This window comes from Coccinella septempunctata, chromosome 4, assembly GCF_907165205.1.
Source record: "Coccinella septempunctata chromosome 4, icCocSept1.1, whole genome shotgun sequence".
NCBI lineage: Eukaryota > Metazoa > Arthropoda > Insecta > Coleoptera > Coccinellidae > Coccinella > Coccinella septempunctata.
In genome coordinates this window covers 16,630,510-16,653,411 of record NC_058192.1, presented here as the reverse complement: position 1 = coordinate 16,653,411, position 22,902 = coordinate 16,630,510, and the positions used below count along the sequence as shown (strand labels likewise).

At 37.7% G+C, this 22,902-nt stretch overlaps 1 protein-coding gene across 1 annotated transcript in view; it reads left to right on the top strand.

The window, feature by feature from the left end:
• Positions 1-1,628: 1,628 nt before the first annotated feature.
• The window catches only part of LOC123311269 (polyhomeotic-proximal chromatin protein-like), a 39,916-nt gene continuing 18,642 nt past the window's right edge, over positions 1,629-22,902 (top strand). The window contains exon 1 of the mRNA XM_044895135.1: positions 1,629-1,801. Within this exon, the coding sequence (XP_044751070.1) occupies positions 1,770-1,801 (32 nt within the window). The 5' untranslated portion in view covers positions 1,629-1,769. The remainder of the gene's footprint in view (positions 1,802-22,902) is intronic.

Sequence of the window (22,902 nt, the reverse complement as noted above, 5' to 3'; positions counted from 1 at the left end):
TGAATGGTCTGAACCTCTTGAGGTGTTTCCCACAGAATCAAAAGATTTATAGGTGGTTTCATTCATAAATCTTAGAAGATCTCCATAAAACTAAGATTTTTCGGTTGTTCTACGTTGTGATTTCAACATTTATCAAGTTTATCAAACAGGATATCCCGAAATGAATGCAACAAAATTTGATTGCTGATTCTCGAGAGAACATTAGGGGATTCCTATTTTTGATTTTCATCAGGGGGTTCCCTCTTTCCTAGTTACATCCCCTTAATTTTGCCGTATATATAGTCAGTCATACAAAAGTCGCTGAATTTGGTACCCACACATGCAGGAGTTTTATGATATGCATGCAAAATCTCATATTGCTATACGTATTTTAGAGATGGACACTTTTTACTGGGCCACAATGTCTTTGGAACCGCTTAAAGTAACCAGGTATTTGAATTTCTTGAAAATTTTTAAACCGTTAGAAAGCCCATTTTTTCTTGCAATTTTCTCATAAAACGTAAGATTTCCGCGGAAAATCTGAAAATTTGATTGAACGCTTTTCAAGATTTGTGAGGAATTAACCTTCTTGTTGATCACATTTTTAGATTTGTGTCAAAAATCTTGCGTTTCGAGAAAAAATTGCAAAGTTTTTCAGTTGAATGGTTTTCTAACGATTCAACAAATTTCAAGGAATTGAAATACCACCATTTGTGTGGCTCCAAAGATATTTCGCATATCCTGAACTTCCGGAATAGCAAATTCGGGCATTTTCGTTCTATGACCGGATTCTTAGATGAAAAAAAAGATTATTCTATGTGGCGAATTTCAGGGGGCTGTATCTCCGAAAGTGGGAGTCTCCTGGCAAAAATCAAAAATAAGGTTCTCCTCATTTTGATGTATCGAGAATCTGTGGCAGAATTTTGTTGCTTCAATTTCAGGACACCTGTATAAGTGTAGGGTTGGTACTTGAGATTTATTTAGCACCGAGTAAAAATGTTCTAACATCGATTTCTTCTCCAAACTGACATGAAAATCCTCTGTTAACCATAGAAAAATCCATTTGAGAAGGAAGAAAAATAAACGAATTTTGTGGAAATCTCTATAGGTACATAGGTAATCATAGAATTTCGTTTTAACAAAATAATTACATAGATTCGTGGTTGAAGTTTTTATGGGTAGGTATACCTATTGAATGTGTTCGGGAATATGACTCATCTAGAGTAACCTGAGGAATTCGAAATTGGTTGGACAATAAGGCTCCCTATCCCTATCTCAATTAGCATAATGGATATCGTCGGTCGCATACGTGAAACCGCTCATTATGAATCAATTAATTCAACCTCGCCATCTTTTCGCCGAGGCGACATAGCAACATTGGCGTCGAAGGAGAACCCCCCAGAGCCTGCGGCATATCAAAAGGAGCGCAACTCATACAAACGCCATGATTAAAAGGTCGCCTGCTTCAGAATCCTTGAAATAGCATGGGCGCTCTCTCAAACTTTTTCATTTTCCAGGCATCGAATCCCCTCGGCTTGGCGTCATTTTCGTTCGAAAACCAATGGCGGACGTGGGAGGGGATGCGGACCCTGCCATTGGCCGTCCGAAGGACGACCACCTCGTACCCGTTTTACCAGCGCAGTAGAGATTTCACCTTTAGCTAGTTCGAAACGTGAACGGTAGTGTGTTGAGGAAACCTCCATATTTTTTTGTGTTGTTTTCGACCTGCCCGATTATATTTTCATTTTTTATGAAATCATTCACGGTTTGTTTTTGTTGGATCGTGTGCTATGGAACGGAGATTTGGTTTTTACACTAAAAGGTCAGTTTTGTTTTTTTTCCTTTAGTTTTACCCATACGTTATTATCAACTTGTTTTTTCTGCTTGAACCCCACAAGATTGTACGGATGGGAACTTCAACAGTGAGACAATGGTACGTTCACTAGTTTTCTATTTTTATTGCAACTAGTAATTGTTGTTTGTAATTGTGTTGTTGTCTTCGTTCTAACCATGATGCAACGTATTTTGCCTCTTTCTCTCTCGAGGCCAGGTGCATTTAAATTTCCCCACTTGGAATCGCAGGAAGTTGTTAATCAGAAAGGTATTCATAGGTGACTACTGATCAGAAAGCGAATTGAGGGAACATGGTGACATTTTGTCGTTATTACTTGTTATCGTTAAAAATTTTATATAATTTTTTCGCTTCGCATCTTTTAAGCCACATACATATGCATTTATTCGCGAGTTCTCGACACTCTATAATCCGTAAATACCTTCGGTAATTTTCTAAATCAATTTCGGAACGCTGCCCCCATCCAATTCTATGATAAATTTTATTTAACTGTCATCTCCACTTTCCCTCGCATCTCCGAAACTTCCGTGTGTGCGAAGAGCGGAAAACTTGGTCTGAGAATCGAATTAGCAACGTTTCCCGACGTTAATGAAGAAAATCCCTTCTCCCTCTACCCCTCTTCATCAAAGGCAAGCCGAACGTTGGCGGCACAAGCACGCTCTTCTTCTGCGGACCCCGGTTGCCCGTCTCTCTCTCGACGCTTCCCCTCTCTCTCAGATAGAAGCGGCGTTGCCAAGCGTTATGTGGATAACGTACAGCATATCCTAACTTTCGTCTTTCTGCGCGAACCACAGAATCACAGAAATGAGGGATAAGTATTATTTTTGCCTATTCATCACAGACTTAATTCTGAAAAGAAATATCCATTTTACATGATGTTTCTGCATTTTTTTAAAATTTATTTTAATTGAACACCATAGCTAATGAGATAACCCAATTACATATAAGAATCTAACGGTCAAGTTATCGGCGAAATATAGTAATGAAAAGTTGGTGTTTCTATGGCTTCAGTTTCTCGTACTCTCAGAGTGACAAAATGCCAGTTTTCCTGAATCACTTTATCTTCAGCTTCATTTTTGGCCATTTCTCCTTTCTCTAGCCCCCTGCTGCGCCCATTGTTCGCAGGCTGGCATTCAGACAGGAGAAATTCCTAGCAGTGCCCATTATCGAGATTGAAATAATAATAAGTGGGACCAGGAGGGTGAGAGGGTCTCACAAAGACACGAAGGATGGATTTATAACCCCTCGTCGATCCCATTTCTCTCGGGGTAGAAACCCAACCTAGAGGGGCGGCTAGAGAAACCATTAGCATGGAAGGCCGTGCCATCATGGCCGATGACTATTTTTCCAATGTGCAGATGTTGCAACGACAATGGGTTGCCATGTTATGGGAAAAAGGGGATCCATTCGTATGTGACAAGAGGGAAGGCCACAAGTGATCACCATGACTGAGAACAACGCACAGCATTCATGCTGTAGCATCAGTCTCGGAAAGTATATGCAGTTGGTTTCATTACGGAATGATAAAATGACGATTCTTCATAATATTTCCACAACATGCACTCAAAATTGTAGAACGTACTCTTTAGAATAGTTGAAAAAAGAAAATGACATATTAGGCAATTCTTTGATTCAACTTTCTGTGACTGCGATATTGACATATTAAAATATTTGTGATTCTCAGACGATTCATCGGTTATACTTTCTGTGACTCGGGGAATGCGTTCCACACCTTCCATACATAGAATATTTCCCAGTTTTCAACTATTAAAAATACATTTAACCCGAACGCATGATATCCGTTGCCAACAAGTAATACTTAAAAGATCCTTAAACTCCCATTAAAGCAATGATTAAAGAATTCCCTTGTAGCCGGCGACGTCAGAACGTAGAGTATGTTTATGAAGTCTAATCTAAATCATTAATCGCTTCATTTATTGGCTTTCTTTTACCTACCTTGGGACCATAACTGTTCAGGTACCACGTTCCCGTTTTCGCGAGATGACATGATCCTTTCAAATGTCAAGCGGAAAACCATAATCATTAATTATTTTTCTGAATTAATGGTATCTTGGTCCGATCTAGATACGTAAAAGTAATATAGGTGCGTGGTTAAATTGAAAGTGGGGATATTATTGAGTTAATCCACCTGCTAAGGTTGCATTCAAAGGAATAATTAGTTCACCGAAGTGATAATCGAATAATCAGTTCTATTTTCAACGCAGCAAGAATCGATTCGATCATAAAATATTGAATACGATTGTTCTTTTATCACATGTTATGACTCCACACATTGTACGCAAGTTCTTCGACAAGTCTTACATTATGACGAAATGATATGAAAGTGTTTCGATAAGAAATTTAAGTTCACAGTTTAAAAATTCACTTTGCGATTTCATGACATAAGTATTCCAGTTTCTGAAAGGGAAGCTTCTAAGATACAATAACAACTGGTCTCGACTGAGAAGCTTCAACTTCAGATAAAACTTTTCAAAAACAGGTAAAATCAAGGGGAATTTTTAGAGTTCTAGAAGCGATGAATAGGAGGCTGTAACAACCATTATTTGGCCTAAAAACCTTTTCTCACGTTGCTATCCGACGGAAGAAGACAAATTGGTGGTTTTGTAACGTGCTATATAAAACGTTCAGTCCCAAACATTTATATTTCTGCTCGCTATGAACTCTACAATCGTATTCAATTATAGAAAACGAAAGAAGAATGTTGAATATGGATTGCAGTTAAGTTATAAAATGAATTGTGGATCATCAAAGGCCTATAATATACACTATATAGTAGACACAGACACCTAGGTTGTTTCATATAGAATTTTTGGTATATTGTTCAATAATTTCATCACACAGATATTGCTCCAATTTCTTCCATCAACTTTTTGTACACGTAGTGTAGGTACATATTTCTAAATAATTATTTGTTTTGATTACATACACCATACACCTATTGAATATTCGACCTCGATTGAAGTCCTTAGTTAGAGAAATGTTTGTCTTAATATTGATTAATAATGGGTGTTCGATAACTCCCAATGTTTCTTGAATTGACTCGTTTATGTTATAAATAGAATATTGCATAATTCTTACATGTCATCAGATATATATTATGGATGTTAAATGAACGGGAGGAAAACAAGCTTATCCATCAATATCGATTTTGACAGCCGTTTAAAACCTCGAGAAAAAAGGAATTGGAACTTTGAATGGATAATCAACAACATACAATATAATAGAATATTATCAATCAATTATTTTTCCAATATTTCCAAGAGTAGATGCAGAAACTAGCTCAAGTATAACTTATTGAAATCTGATCATCACCTGGCGAATAGTTTTGGAGGGACACATTTTTTTTTATAATTAATTTTTTTTTAGGGATGAATGAAATTTTTGCATCGATATTTTTGAACTACAAAATAATAGCAATTTTATTGAAAATTTATGAGCTTCAAGTTGATTCAAGAAGTAAATTGGAAAGTGGAAAAAATCTTTCGAAAATATTATTTTAAATATCTCTTTCACAAACCATTCAAAAGCCTCGAAAATAAATTCAAGTTGAATGAAATGGTGATGGTACCCAAAAAATTCGGACTGAGGGAAAGAAATTAAAGTGAAATGAAAAATTGCCGCATATTTCAAGCAAATGTGTATTATTTTTAAAATTTTCAAAATATTCCGTTGAACTTTGACTACCTCCAAAAAAAAAGGAAAAGTTTTTTATGGAAGTTCATTATGAGATAGTTATTTTACCGTGGCACTTATGGGCGTAAAGAAAATGAACTACAATATTACAAATTTCGAATTTTCATTGGGTAGGTACTTGATGAGCAGTTGAGCTGATAATCATATTCCATAAGTTATTATATGAAGTTTATTGTGTCTAAGTTTCGTTAGTCTACAATCGTCACCAATAGTAATTTTCGAGAAAAAACAGCGATTAATATCTATTTTATTGAGCTCGTTAAATCTTTGTTGTAGAATATAAAGTATGGTGGTAATTGATAATTTTTTTAATTATTTCCTCTTATACTATCGGAAGAAATAAACGAACTAACGTACCTTAATGTTAATGTATATTTTCCAGTTAAAGAATTAGGATTGACCTCTGCCCATAGGCCAATTAAATACAAGCACTGACGGAAGATATTTCCAAATTTGTACTTTTCTTCATATTCTTGGGTCAATGGAACAAATTGAGAAAATATTTGTGTCAATTGAATGCTCTGAATTTGAGTATTTCTCAATTACAAATACTTTTCTATAGAAATTATTGGGGATATTTTGTGACCAGATATTGAGCTGCGTCTGGTTTTTTAAGGCCTGCTTCGATGTCAACATCTTTAAGAACATATAATTGACAAGAACACAAAAAATAGGTTTTCCTCTAGCAAAAATCATCTAATGGTCTCACTCTCTGAATATTTTATATTCTATGGTCTCACTGTATTCGTAAGTAAATGTAAATTTACGCAATGTATGCTTATAATGCCAACATGGCTGCAAATGTGACATATATCGAACCACACAGGCCACCCCACCCCATCATAATCTTTCAATTTCCTTCAGGACCCTCCGGTATAACTGCTGCCGCCTTCTCCGTTTTCCACAATTATTATCCGAATCGAAATTTGGCAACGTCCCGCAGTCATACGTGCGAGAAATCGCGAGGGGAGATCCCCATTCTAAATTTGATATACGCCGCCCCCGCCCCCTCCTCTCCCGCCGCATTTCGTCCCTCTCTTTCCCAGAAAGAGAGAGGGAAAAACTCGTTACGGGTTTCCGAACCGCTTCTTTGTTTACCTACAGTTCAATTTGAACCCCTCTCCGGGATCTGTGTCAATGGGTCAGTCGGATCCGTCAATGGAAAATCGTGATCTTCGATGGTCCGGAGGGGGGGAGCGTTCCGAATTTTCTTCTTCTTATTGGTGCGTTCTGAATGAGTTATATGTTATTTCCATAGGATTTACTAGCTGAAGGTGAATGATTTATCAAGTGGAGCTGATGAATGGGTCGCAAACTTCTAATTTTAGAGAATCCATTCGGAACAAAGACATCGAGACATGGACTGTGCCCTTTCTATCTATGCATGAAATACAGTCAAAAAAAGTGAAAGAGAGAAACTGAACATCGGGCATGCAGTTGTCTTTTTCTAGAATTTTGATTGGTCCGCACTCACCTTTATATGAACACAAAAGAGACAGGCCCGACGTACATTTCTCTCTTTCTATGAAATAGCCAATTTTATGGTGGCATTGCTCAGTCCGTGTCTGTATGTCTATATGGTTCGGAATTACTTTTCTTGTACCTTGATATCAATATAAAATGAATTATAGTCTGCCACGCTTTTTTACATGTCAGTAAACGTAAAATTTTTCATTTTGATTTCGTATTGTATAATAATTAGATATTACTTAATCTTATTTTGATTTTTTTATTTCTTCAATTCAGTCCAAAAGGGTCTTTGCTTAGGTATACCAGGGTTGTTCTCGTACTATTGAAACGCTGATTTCTAAAGATAGATACTAATGAACTGAAGTATAACATACAGGGCGAGTCTTTCCATCTTGAGATGGAAAGAAACTTTTCTTTCTTTATCTTTTTTTTTTTCGATTCGGCCTATCAGGGCATTTTAAGTTTTCATAATGAGCTATGCCATTCCTGGAGAAACAAGATTCCCTTATAATAGCAAACTAAATTTATGACACTACACATCCCTGGATCTTTCAAACAGAGTTGTATTCAGCCAAAGTACCCAATTTTCCGAATATCACAGATATTTTTTTATTTTTGAACATCACATTACTCAAAAACGGAGCATTTTACGAGAAAATATGAGGAATACTTTTATTTTACAAAACCTTCAAATATTCATTAGATAGTGTCCAACTTAGATTCGCGAGTTATAGGTTCTTTGAATTTTTGGTATTTTTATGGTCATAATGAGAAAACTGGATGACGTGGGTAATATCTTGTGTTCGAAAAAGATTCATCAAAAAAATTAAAAACATTATCCCGAAATTAATTTCATTAGATAAAACCGTTTGTAGGATAGAAATAAAAATAACATTTTTTATTGGTTTTTCAACAGCCTGTATCTTGCAAACCGTGCCGATCCGGAAAAAATGGTACGGGAAAAAAGTGTTTCTTTTGACCTCAAAAATCTACTGTTAAAATATTTGTACAAGTCAAAGACTCACCCTGTATATTTGATAAAGAGTGTGTCAACTGAGTAGGAAATCAAAATATGTAAGTGATAATGAATAGAGTGTTTCCCCTCCTGAAAAATATATACTTACATAATTATCTTTCTCCACGAGTTTATGGGTGATTCTGTATATATTTAAATCGTTAACAGCCCTACAACTTTCATATGAGACATTTTTCGATAACCCCTATATATTTAGAAATAATTGACAGTACGGGTAATTTTTCCTAACCCTGTATGATCCAAATCGATTAAAATTGAAATAATTTATCGATAAAACAGAAGGAAAGAAGAACGATTGTAACAATTCTTGTTACAAATGAAATTAACGGGCACTCTGGCAACCCATCGAGGTGTTGGCAACACAAAATATTGAAATTGCCATATTTGTGGTAGGGGAGACTGGGGAGGGTTGATACGTTTTTGGAATATTTATTTTTGTAAAATGAATTATATGAGGAAACAGGACTTTTATAACATTATATAATTCTTCGATTAATGGTTCAACGAAATAAATATAGAATTCTCAAAATATAAACATCCTATTCTGTACAAAACGTTGAACACAAAAACATGCAAACTGTCTCAAGCCTCCCCACATATGGGAGGATTGATACGGTGTACTGGGAGGCATGAGACACATAAACTGAAAATATAAGCCCCATTGTTATCACATTTTTGTGCCATTTCTAACACGGTCACATTCTTCGTGGCACCATTGCGAGCAAACCTGACGCCTGATCCAGAATTACTAGATCAGTAGGTAGGTCAGCAATGATACTGGTTTGCTTTGGTCCCGTAGGTGCAGAAACATGTTCCGAAGGTAGGTTGGGTGGTAAAAACGCCTTTATGTAGGCCTATCCAACCAGCTCCGGAATATTTTTTAAAGATGATACATGTATCAGGCCTCCCCACCCTAAATGTCTCAAACCTCCCTGAAAGCAAGTTTTAAAGTAATTGATGTTTTCATTTTATACCCATACATTTTGGCAACCTAATAAAACAGTAAATTAAGTAGGTTTATGCATATTTCCCAGTCAAATGTTTGTTTATGCCGAAAAATTAATGCATGATCATAAAACCCTTAGGTAACGTGAGTAAATACTTACAATTTCTCACCTCGAAACACTCTTTGTTGTATATTTCACGAACGAACTACTGTTAGCCTTACAGATTAATGTCATGTAGTGCTTTCTGCCAGAGAATAGTGTTCACCAGTATATTACTTTTGAAAACGGCTACAGACCGCGGATATAAGCCTGTATCAAGCCTCCCCATGTATCAATGCTCCCTAGTCTCCCCTATACGGTTTACTGATCTGGCCGCTGTGACGTCATGTCTTTCCTAAAATAAGTAGACTATGAAATGTGGGTATGAGATAGAACAGAAAAGAATAAGAGTTGTTGGACAATATGACATTTCTATTTGCTCTAGCTATTCGTACTTCACGATGATGACGAAACATCATCAATGACTCTCACTATCACGTCCATTATCCAAATTGCCACATCTACCAAAAGTACGAACCTGTCGGTCCAATATGGCGTTTTCCCATCGCCCCCCATCGCCCCCCAACTCCCCTGCCGCCGTTCAACAAACACCCCGCGGGTAGTTTCGAAATTGCAGTCGCGTCCCCGCCGACTGATCTGCGAATCCATGCATTCATTTCGGATCGCGTGACAGAAAGACAGAATCCCATCAGGAGGTAGGTACACTGCCTTGCTGCTGCCGTCCGGATTTACCTGTTATTCATTGCGAGTGACAGCTGTTTGCCGGCCCGGGGCAGCATTTCATTCCCTCGGGACTCGATCTCGCAATAATTGCGATATTCCACTCACTTTTACCTGTTTCTGAACGGTCCTGGGAGATGTTAGTTGTGAGAGTTATCGTTCCGCTAGAGGACTTTATCGAACGTAAATCAGCGTAATGTTTTCCACTCCGATTCCAAACTTCCCGACATGGGAAATTACAACATCTCGTGAAAACTATAAGATATCCCTGCTTTGATTACTAACTGATTAATGAATCAATTGAGTTCGGAACTAGTTCGAACAGGATCGCCAACGCATTCCATACTAAAATCTTAGGTAGGTACTATATTTCTTTTAAATATTCCTGGTAGACACTAGACAATGGAGTTATTGTCTCTGGTCTTTCCGGTTCTATTGTAATTTGAATGTGGCCAGAAACAATAAGAATATCGGAACTCGTCAATTTTGAATTTGTGGCTGTATACAGGGTGTATTTGAAGGTGAGGCTTTTTTGTCAACAGAAGGTAAAACTGGTCAAAATGAAGTGTTCCACCAAAAATCACCTATACAAAACTTTCAAAATGACCTATTTGAAAAAAAAATTTGAAAATGAAAACTGAAAGAGATCCTAATACGACCCTAGACAGTTTGTTAACTGAATTATCGCAGAGCAGCGGGAAAAAACTTATCTCCTGATTCGACCATGTGGTTTCGTTTAGGATATTGGCACGTTCGATATTTACGTGGTTATGAAAATGATAACTTAGGATTGCCGAATTGTTTTCATTATTTTTCTGTAACTTATACGATTATGTATATGAAAAGGCACATTCCGATAACAACGTACAGAAGACACATAGGACACAAGTGTAAAGAATAGAATAATAAGTACTTCAAAATCTCACCAATAGAATTCGTCCAAATTATTCACGAATTTTTTCACAATGGGCATCTTCTTGTTCGAACATTCCAACAGACGTCGTAAAAATGGGATGAAATGGGGAAACATCATAGCACTTTCAAGAAACTGCCTCGATTTTCACCCTAAATTGCACGATACAACAATTCTCTCAAAAGTGACCTGATGCATCTAATCCGATTAACTTGGGCCTGAACCATTCATTGTCCAGCCATATGTTTATGTTTTGTTTCGTTTTTGCGATGCCTAGTCACCAGTCCACAGTTTGTCGAACTTCTAGGGGTTGTATCTCAGCTATATTGAATATTTTATATAGACAATTTTTGGTTAAACGAATTATTTTGATTAGTTCTACCTTCTGTCAAAAAAATCCTCACCTTTGAACACCCTGTATAATTGATGAGAAATATTCAAACCAATCTTTCGTGGCCAAATATAGATATAGTACCTATAGTATTCGTTCACCTCATTTATCACGAAGAAGATGCCCGTCGATATGAATATTTAATTTCATTCTGTAAACAAATTCAATATCCCCTACACTTGGGTATACAGGAAGACAGTATTCTCTGTTGAGATTTTTATCTCTGTTCTCTTCTATTATACAAAGATATCTGTGGGACTCCGGCGTTTACATTTCCTACTGAGATTTTGAACGGGAAACAGATTATAATTTCTTTCCACGTGATTTTATGGAAAAATTTCGATTCAGATCATCACTTGTTTGAGGTACCTACATATTGAATTTGAAATTTTGAATGGCTTATGATTCTGATTACGCAAAAAAATTTTTTGCTAAAAAAACATGGAATTATTGAGGATTATTGTGATTTTATTATTTCAGCATTTCAAATTGAATATGTTCGTCTTCCATCTTAATTGTTTCCGCTGTTTCGGGTCAATGTAAAATATGTTTACGTAAAATTTCGTTTCACTACAGCACCCTTTCCATATAGGCTTTGAAATTAATTGCACCTCCTTTGCTATATCTTCTTCTCGATCTTCTTGCATCCAGTTGAAGATAAAATAAAACGAAGAAATGAATATGGGTAATACATATTTTGTTATACCGGTGTGAACCTAGCAGACCGTTTCCAGCAGACCGTTTGACGGAAACACCCGAACGCGGTGACCAGTGGCGTACAGCCAAAATTTTATAACACGGAAACTATTCGCCGGAGCATAACCATATTTGGTACGTAGGATCGTTATATCGATGTGATTAACCACAAAAAAAATCAGCGACTCGCATAGGGATCCAGGGGGTGTTTCGACATCCCCTAAATTTCAAAATTTTATAACACGGAAACTATTCGCCGGAGCATAACCATATTTGGAATGTAGGATCTTTATATCGATGTGATTAACCACAAAAAAAATCAGCGACTCGCATAGGGATCCAGGGGGTGTTTCGTCATCCCCTAAATTTCAAAATTTTATAACACGGAAACTATTCGCCGGAGCATAACCATATTTGGAATGTAGGATCTTTATATCGATGTGATTAACCACAAAAAAAATCAGCGACTCGCATAGGGATCCAGGGGGTGATTCGTCATCCCCTAAATTTCAAAATTTCATAACACGGAAACTATTCGCCGGAGCATAACCATATTTGGTACGTAAGATCGTTATAACGATGAGATTAACCACACAAAAAATCAGCGACTCGCATAGGGATCCAGGGGGTGATTCGTCATCCCCTAAATTTGAAAATTTTATAACACGGAAACTATTCGCCGGAGCATAACCATATTTGGAATGTAGGATCTTTATATCGATGTGATTAACCACAAAAAAAATCAGCGACTCGCATAGGGATCCAGGGGGTGTTTCGTCATCCCCTAAATTTCAAAATTTTATAACACGGAAACTATTCGCCGGAGCATAACCATATTTGGAATGTAGGATCTTTATATCGATGTGATTAACCACAAAAAAAATCAGCGACTCGCATAGGGATCCAGGGGGTGATTCGTCATCCCCTACATTTCAAAATTTCATAACACGGAAACTATTCGCCGGAGCATAACCATATTTGGTACGTAAGATCGTTGTAACGATGAGATTAACCACACAAAAAATCAGCGACTCGCATAGGGATCCAGGGGGTGTTTCGTCATCCCCTAAATTTCAAAATTTCATAACACGGAAACTATTCGCCGGAGCATAACCATATTTGGTACGTAAGATCGTTATAACGATGAGATTAACCACACAAAAAATCAGCGACTCGCATAGGGATCCAGGGGGTGATTCGTCATCCCCTAAATTTCAAAATTTTATAACACGGAAACTATTCGCCGGAGCATAACCATATTTGGAATGTAGGATCTTTATATCGATGTGATTAACCACAAAAAAAATCAGCGACTCGCATAGGGATCCAGGGGGTGTTTCGTCATCCCCTAAATTTCAAAATTTTATAACACGGAAACTATTCGCCGGAGCATAACCATATTTGGAATGTAGGATCTTTATATCGATGTGATTAACCACAAAAAAAATCAGCGACTCGCATAGGGATCCAGGGGGTGATTCGTCATCCCCTACATTTCAAAATTTCATAACACGGAAACTATTCGCCGGAGCATAACCATATTTGGTACGTAAGATCGTTGTAACGATGAGATTAACCACACAAAAAATCAGCGACTCGCATAGGGATCCAGGGGGTGTTTCGTCATCCCCTAAATTTCAAAATTTTATAACACGGAAACTATTCGCCGGAGCATAACCATATTTGGAATGTAGGATCTTTATATCGATGTGATTAACCACAAAAAAAATCAGCGACTCGCATAGGGATCCAGGGGGTGATGATGATGATGACGAATTTTGAAATTTAGGGGATGACGAATCACCCCCTGGATCCCTATGCGAGTCGCTGATTTTTTTTGTGGTTAATCACATCGATATAAAGATCCTACATTCCAAATATGGTTATGCTCCGGCGAATAGTTTCCGTGTTATAAAATTTTGAAATTTAGGGGATGACGAAACACCCCCTGGATCCCTATGCGAGTCGCTGATTTTTTCTGTGGTTAATCACATCGATATAAAGATCCTACCTTCCAAATATGGTTATGCTCCGGCGAATAGTTTCCGTGTTATAATATTTTGAAATTTAGGGGATGACGAATCACCCCCTGGATCCCTATGCGAGTCGCTGATTTTTTTTGTGGTTAATCACATCGATATAAATATCCTACCTTCCAAATATGGTTATGCTCCGGCGAATAGTTTCCGTGTTATAAAATTTTGAAATTTAGGGGATGACGAAACACCCCCTGGATCCCTATGCGAGTCGCTGATTTTTTTTGTGGTTGATCACATCGATATAACGATCCTACGTACCAAATATGGTTATGCTCCGGCGAATAGTTTCCGTGTTATAAAATTTTGAAATTTAGGGGATGACGAAACACCCCCTGGATCCCTATGCGAGTCGCTGATTTTTTTTGTGGTTAATCACATCGATATAAAGATCCTACATTCCAAATATGGTTATGCTCCGGCGAATAGTTTCCGTGTTATAAAATTTTGAAATTTAGGGGATGACGAAACACCCCCTGGATCCCTATGCGAGTCGCAGATTTTTTGTGTGGTTAATCTCATCGTTATAACGATCTTACGTACCAAATATGGTTATGCTCCGGCGAATAGTTTCCGTGTTATAAAATTTTGAAATTTAGGGGATGACGAAACACCCCCTGGATCCCTATGCGAGTCGCTGATTTTTTTTGTGGTTAATCACATCGATATAAAGATCCTACATTCCAAATATGGTTATGCTCCGGCGAATAGTTTCCGTGTTATAAAATTTTGAAATTTAGGGGATGACGAAACACCCCCTGGATCCCTATGCGAGTCGCTGATTTTTTTTGTGGTTAATCACATCGATATAACGATCCTACGTACCAAATATGGTTATGCTCCGGCGAATAGTTTCCGTGTTATAAAATTTTGAAATTTAGGGGATGACGAAACACCCCCTGGATCCCTATGCGAGTCGCTGATTTTTTTTGTGGTTAATCACATCGATATAAAGATCCTACATTCCAAATATGGTTATGCTCCGGCGAATAGTTTCCGTGTTATAAAATTTTGAAATTTAGGGGATGACGAAACACCCCCTGGATCCCTATGCGAGTCGCTAATTTTTTGTGTGGTTAATCTCATCGTTATAACGATCTTACGTACCAAATATGGTTATGCTCCGGCGAATAGTTTCCGTGTTATGAAATTTTGAAATTTAGGGGATGACGAATCACCCCCTGGATCCCTATGCGAGTCGCTGATTTTTTTTGTGGTTAATCACATCGATATAAATATCCTACCTTCCAAATATGGTTATGCTCCGGCGAATAGTTTCCGTGTTATAAAATTTTGAAATTTAGGGGATGACGAAACACCCCCTGGATCCCTATGCGAGTCGCTGATTTTTTTTGTGGTTAATCACATCGATATAAAGATCCTACATTCCAAATATGGTTATGCTCCGGCGAATAGTTTCCGTGTTATAAAATTTTGAAATTTAGGGGATGACGAAACACCCCCTGGATCCCTATGCGAGTCGCTGATTTTTTTTGTGGTTAATCACATCGATATAACGATCCTACGTACCAAATATGGTTATGCTCCGGCGAATAGTTTCCGTGTTATAAAATTTTGAAATTTAGGGGATGACGAAACACCCCCTGGATCCCTATGCGAGTCGCTGATTTTTTTTGTGGTTAATCACATCGATATAAAGATCCTACATTCCAAATATGGTTATGCTCCGGCGAATAGTTTCCGTGTTATAAAATTTTGAAATTTAGGGGATGACGAAACACCCCCTGGATCCCTATGCGAGTCGCTAATTTTTTGTGTGGTTAATCTCATCGTTATAACGATCTTACGTACCAAATATGGTTATGCTCCGGCGAATAGTTTCCGTGTTATGAAATTTTGAAATTTAGGGGATGACGAATCACCCCCTGGATCCCTATGCGAGTCGCTGATTTTTTTTGTGGTTAATCACATCGATATAAATATCCTACCTTCCAAATATGGTTATGCTCCGGCGAATAGTTTCCGTGTTATAAAATTTTGAAATTTAGGGGATGACGAAACACCCCCTGGATCCCTATGCGAGTCGCTGATTTTTTTTTGTGGTTAATCACATCGATATAAAGATCCTACATTCCAAATATGGTTATGCTCCGGCGAATAGTTTCCGTGTTATAAAATTTTGAAATTTAGGGGATGTCGAAACACCCCCTGGATCCCTATGCGAGTCGCTGATTTTTTTTGTGGTTAATCACATCGATATAACGATCCTACGTACCAAATATGGTTATGCTCCGGCGAATAGTTTCCGTGTTATAAAATTTTGGCTGTACGCCACTGGTCACCGCGTTCGGGTGTTTCCGTCGAACGGTCTGCTGGAAACGGTCTGCTAGGTTCACACCGGTTTTTGTTATTATTCTTATTTAAACTCATTTCCCTCACACTTTCAGCGTGTTATTGTATGTTCATCATTAATATTTTCATGTTTTATTTCATTTCTTATTATTTGACGTAACTATACTCCTATACCTATACTTCCTTTTAGTTACATTGATGCAAGATGATTTTTGTTGAAGAATTTATATATATATATATATATATGCCGGTTCAGAACGTCTTCCGACGTTGTCCGACGCCCTGCCTCCATCTTCTTCTATCTTCCCAGTCCAGTTCTTGCAAGTTTCTTGTGCTCATAGCTTTAACGACGCCCTGTTTCCAACTGGTCTTTGGTCTTCCTCTCTTCCTACGTTCTGCGGGCTGCCAGTTCATTACTTGCTTTGGGAGTCTCGTTTCTGACATACGTTGTATGTGGCCGTACCATATCAGCTGTCTTTTCTCGATGTCATCCATTAGGGTTCCTTCAATACCCATCATTTCTTTAACGGTCTCATTTCTGATTCTTTCCCTCCTTGATATCCTGAGCGATCTTCTCATTGCGTCCATTTCAACTGCTTCCAATTTTCTCTTATATTTTTCAGTTAGTCTCCAATTCTCTGACCCATACAATAGACTGCTTTTCACTAAGGTTTCATAAATGTTGAACTTTCTTCTTTTAGTTATATTTTTATTCCATAATATGCCGTTGAGACAGGATATTGCCTTTTTTGCTGTGGTTATTCTTCTCTCTATTTCATGATTGTCCGTTCCGGTCGAGTCAAAAATAACTCCCAGATAGTTGTAGTTCTGGCAGTGTGTTATTATTTTTCCATCATTCATCGTGAGATCACTTGCTTCTCCGCCGACACACAGATACTTGGTTTTTTGAATGTTGACCTTCAAACCCCAAATCTCGTACTCTTCAATTAGTTTGCGTACCATATATTCCATATCTTCCTTATCATTGGATATTATTGCCTGATCATCGGCAAACTGCAGGGTATAGAGGGTTGTGTTGTTAAGTTCTATTCCCATGCCATGAACTTTTCTTTTCCATTGTTTCAAGGCCGCTGCCACATATACTTTGAACAATGTCTGTGATATACAACAACCCTGCCTCAAACCTTTAGTGACAGTGAATTCATCAGTAACATATCTTCCTATTTTTATGCACGATTTTATACCATTGTATAGATTCTGTAGAGCTGTAATCAGAGTGTGGTTGATGTTTGTGCTTTTCAGTACTTCCCAAAGTTTTTCTGTTGGAATTGTATCGTAGGCTTGGTGTAAATCTACGAATGTAATGTGTACTTCTCTGTTAGTTCCTGTTTTCTTCTCAATAATCTGCTTGAGGCAGAATATATTATCATTACATGTTCTTCCTGCACGAAATCCACTTTGCTCTTCTTCCTCCTCATCCTTAAATTCTTCCTCTATTAGATCTCGTAATACTTTTCCGTACAGTCTACTGAATGTGCTAGTTACTGATAGTCCTCTGTAGTTTTCGCATCGTTTTCTATCACCTTTCTTATATATGGATGTTATATAGGCCGATTTCCATTGCTCAGGTACAGGATGTCCATTAATGCATAAGTTGAATATATATGTTATCATTCTGAATAACTTCTCTGTTCCATTCTTAAGGAGTTCAGTGTATATGCCTTCAGGTCCACAAGCTCTCCCATTTTTCAAACCTTTGATGGCCTTTTTGACCATATCCTCCGTGATTTCAATCGTTTCACCCTGTATAGATATTTCTTCAGGGGTTGATCTGCTCAAATATTCCTGTCTGTCCTCGGTCAGCAACCTTTTATAGTGATTTACCCAAGCTTCAGTCTTTATTACCTGCAGAGGGGCTTTTTCTTTATGTGATGTTCGAACCGACTTTAAAAATCTCCAAGCTTCCGCATTTTTCCGTCCTCCAATGTAAGCATTGACATCATTACATTTTTTATCCCAAAGCTGATTTTTTTCTTTTTGTATTAATTTTCTTGCCTCACGTTTTATTATCCTGTACTGTTCGAGATCATTAGGGTTTTTTGTTGTTAACCATTTCAGATATAAGTCTTTCTTTAGTTTTACTAAATCGGCAATTTTTTCATTCCACCATAATTTATTGCTTTCATATTGTTTTCTTGTTCCTAGCGATTCTTGAGCAGCTTCGTGTATACTTGAAATGATATTATCATAGGTTTCGCGGAATGTTCGTTCTTGAATGTCTGTTACTAGCTTACTATTTAGTCGTTGTTGGTATAATAACACTGTGCTGTCGTGCATAAAGCTATCGAGATTATATTCGGTATGTGACAGTTTATGTAAGCCAATAAATTCATCATCTCTACTCCTTACCTGACGCCTTGCTGGAAAAAATACTTTGGCCCGTACTAAAAAATGATCTGATCCGCCACCAAAAGCTCCCCTTAGTACTCTGACGTCATTCATCTGTATGTTTGAATTTTGTTTGATGATAAAGTAATCGATTATCGACTTAAGATTACGTGTAGGTTGTTCCCAGGTGTACCGATGTATATGTTTATGTTGAAAAAAGCCGTTGGTAATTTTCATGTTGTTAGTTTCACATAATTGTATGAGTCTATGTCCATTATCGTTCATTTGATCTTCTCCGAATGGGCCTACAATATCACTGTTGAATACTCGTCCTGTTCGGCTGTTGAAATCACCCATCATAATAATTTCTCTTGAATTCCCAATTTTGTTGATAACTTCATTGAGGATCTCGAAAAATGAATCCTTGTTAGCGATAGATTCATCATCGGAAGGAGCGTATACCGCAATCAGGGTAAGATCGTGTTGATGAATCCTGATGTTTACCGTCAATATATTCTCATTGATCATTTCGTAGTTGGTTACTTTGTTCTTAAGTGTTGCCTTTAATAGAACGGATACTCCTCTCTTGGCTCGTTCTTCTTTCGGTATACCGCTGTAAATATGAAGGTATTTACCAATTCGTTCTGTACCACTGCCTTTTTTCTTTGTCTCAGTGAGAGTAACTACATCTATTCCAAGTTTTTCCACTTCTGATACAACCATGTCGATTTTGTGTTTTACTCCCTGTACGTTCCATGTTCCCATATTCATTATCCTTTTTTTCTGCTTTTGTCGTTTACCAGTGAATCCGTCCATGTTTCCGAGGCGATGTTTAGGCTTTTTAGCAAGTTGAGTTTTTCACATATAGCAGGGAGCTAGCCTGCTGCTATAACCCTCCTCCTTTATCCGGGCTTGGGACCGGCAACAGTACCATCGAGTTACTCAATCCACCCGACGATACTGCAGGCGGAGTTAAGAATTTAACATTCTTGTAATTATCTGATAATTCCTTCGGGAGATACCCATTCCCAATCACTGCATTATATGCATTTCATCTTCGGTTTAATATTTTTGAAATCTATAACTGATGTAACGTATTCAAACTTTAGCCAAAGAAGATAACGAACATTAACTCTCCTCAAGCTAGTGCATATTATGATATTATACTGATCTTTTGTATTTTCCATTCACATAACTGGATTTGGTATGCCTTCAATCAGTTTGTATAAACTTCAATTATGTTCGTCACATATTTTCCGAAGAGATTCGACATTGTGATAAAATACGTAATAACAGAAACTTTCACGTAGAACGGGCAACATAGCCCAATACCAAAAAATGTTTTGACAAGCCTCTTAACCTCACTTTTTGTACTATACAGAGTGAAATGTGTCAAAATTTCCATGGCCAACCGAGTGCTAAAATAAAAGTGAAGGGAGTATAGATATAATTCGCACTGGCCTCAAAGCAAATACATCGAACGCGTAAGTTCCCAAGTTTGCGCAAACACACCGATACGTCATTTCCGAAAAGGAATCCAATTTCTTCGGCCATAACAGACGTTTCAAGGGCGAAACGGGCGGCATAGTCATGAAGCCCCTCGGCGGCGTTTCCACCCACCAACCTTCCCCGTTCCTCCTTCACCTCCCGCGCTCCCCGTCATGAAGCGTGGGGTGAATTGTATTCCCGACAACCCTCGTTATTTTCCCGTCCGTCGCACCCGGCGCAAGGGATGGAAAACACCCCCTTGGTATTTGCGAACCGACGGGGCGGTGGGGGGCAGAGGGTGGCTGCCGGATCTCCATCGTCCATCGTGGTGCCGATCCACCCCTATGTGCCCCTATGGGACGTTATGGTGGTGCACATGTTTGCAGCGTGCGTTCGAATGCGGCAAAGTTGGGGCTTGTCCATGTGCATTAGTGGTAACTAATACCATAATGATGACAACGTTCTCGGCAAAATTTGTGCAGGGTTATTTTTTTTTTAAATATCTTCGAAACACTCAAACCCCGGGAATGAATAACTACTGAATTCTTGAAAAATGTTAGAAAAGAGTTAATTGACGTCTTTCTCATTATTGCCGAAGGTCATCAATTCGAGTAATTGTATTTTTTTACATTAAACATGATAAAGAATAATGATATAAAAAGAAAATATGAGAGTGAAACAATAAAGATGTTTGTATTCACCCTGTAGAAATAGATCATACAATAATTGATACCATTGAATTAGTAACTGAAAGATCTTCGAATTGAGGTGTTACATGACATTAATGACCTTAAGGTTTATGGTGCCCCCCTTCAGAGCTATTCTCACAACTGCGCCATCTACAGCTCACTCTCCAGCTCCAGACTTCCAATGAACAAAACAATAAAAAAAATAACATCATCAAGGCCATTTAAAAAAGAATGTCAAAAATTGGGTAATCCGAAATATAAACAGACCTCTGTTCCAGTATTTTGAATTGAAATTTTTTTTTTTTTTGACAAAAATGAATTTATTTCATATATTTGCACCATACTAACTGTATTCCTCAAAAATTCTCCATATTTCTCAATTATTTCCGATATTTCCAATACAGGGTGAGTCTTTCACTCATACAAATAATTTAACAGTAGATTCTTGAGGTCAAAAGTAATAATTTCTTCTTGTACCATTTTCTCGATTCGGCCCTTATAAAAAGATTTATATAGCCATTTTAAGATGTGCCAGCCCTGGAAAAACAAAATTACCTTCAGATTAACAAGGTAAATCTGTGACACTACTGATTTTTGGATCTTTTAAACAGAGTTGTATTCAGCCAAAGTACCCAATTTTTCAAATGTCACATATAATTTTTGATTTTTGAACATCAAATTACTCGAAAACGACGCATTGTACGAGAAAATATGAAGACTGCTGTTATTTTACAAAACGTTCAAATATTCATCAAATAGCGTCCAACTTTCTTTCAAGATTTAGGTTCATTGAATTTTTGGTGTTTTTATGGTAGGTAATGGACATAATGAGAGAACTGGAAGACGTGTGTGATATCTTGTGTTCGAACAAGATCCATCAAATAAATGGAAAGCTACATTCCGAAATTCATTTCATTCGATAAAACCGTTTGTGAGATAGAACTGAACATTTTTTTATGTTTTTTCAATAGCCTGTATCTTTTAAACCGAGACGATTCGGATAAAATGGTATAGGGAAAAAGTGTTCCTTTTGACCTCAACTATTGTTAAAATACTTATACGAGTCAAAGACTCACCCTGTATACGGAGGGTCCCGGCATTACGTAACTTTGTCAGATGTGAGTGAAGTACAGAAAGACATGTCAGGAATGCTTTAATATTTTTTCTACTATAAACCACTGCAAATATATTATCCTCCAAATGGTACCTACTCAAATAATTTAGTTTTTTTGTGAAAACTTTCAGAGGACTCAACTGATTCTGATAATTTTGTATTTATTTTTTTAACATTACATACATTACTTTCATGTGTTCCTTTATTTCGTAGAGTTTTTTTAGACTCACTGCGACATATCCATCAATTTATAAAAATGATTCATAGCAAGGTGATGAAATACAATTCTGCCGGGGCGGCCCTGATTCTATATATCTTCTCCACTGATTGATTAAAAAGACAAAATAATATGTCGAGGAATAGTGGGCATGAGCCCTAACTGTGCAGTTCTTAATGAGAAGACGCACAACCCCATGACCCAAAGTCCGTGGCGATCTAGAGATTAACAAGACCAATTAAGCGGCCAATAAAGACTTGAAGAAGTGATCGTAAATGAAATCGTAACGTTACGTTACGAATCGATTGAGCGTTAAGGGGTGTTCACACGATCGGTTCTGGCCGAATTCGTTATCGGTCTTCGCTCCTTGTCCGCAAAATATCTGACCCGTCGGTGTGGCACGACATTGAAATATGCAAACTGCCGCCGAGCTGCTGGTGATTTGGGGCGGTCTCGCTCTTGATTTTTCTCTAAGCCGGACTCGAGGTTCCAGTGAAATCTCTTGATGCTTATGCGATATCCTAATATTTGCTAGGTGACACAGGATGTTTCAATAAAGGCGAAAGATTCGAATGGCTTGCAGGTTCTCGTTTATTCAAAACCTCCGGACTTGGGCTGAGGGATTATCAAAGGCCGAGAAGTACGCGAGCATTAAAGGCCATAATGCTCAACTTCATGCAGTTCACCAACAATTTCATTAAAAAAAAACGCACGTGCCAACATAAGCCTTTTCGATATATGTAAGTACAGGATGGGCAAAATTCGTTGTCCACTGAGGGGATCTGGAGAACTATAAGAGCTAAAAGAAAACGGATGACACATTTCCTAGCTCTTTTTCAGAGAAACTAAGGATGGTGGAAACCGTAGCCTCCTACGATTCTTCATTTTTGAGTTATTAGCAAAAAATGAGATTTTTGA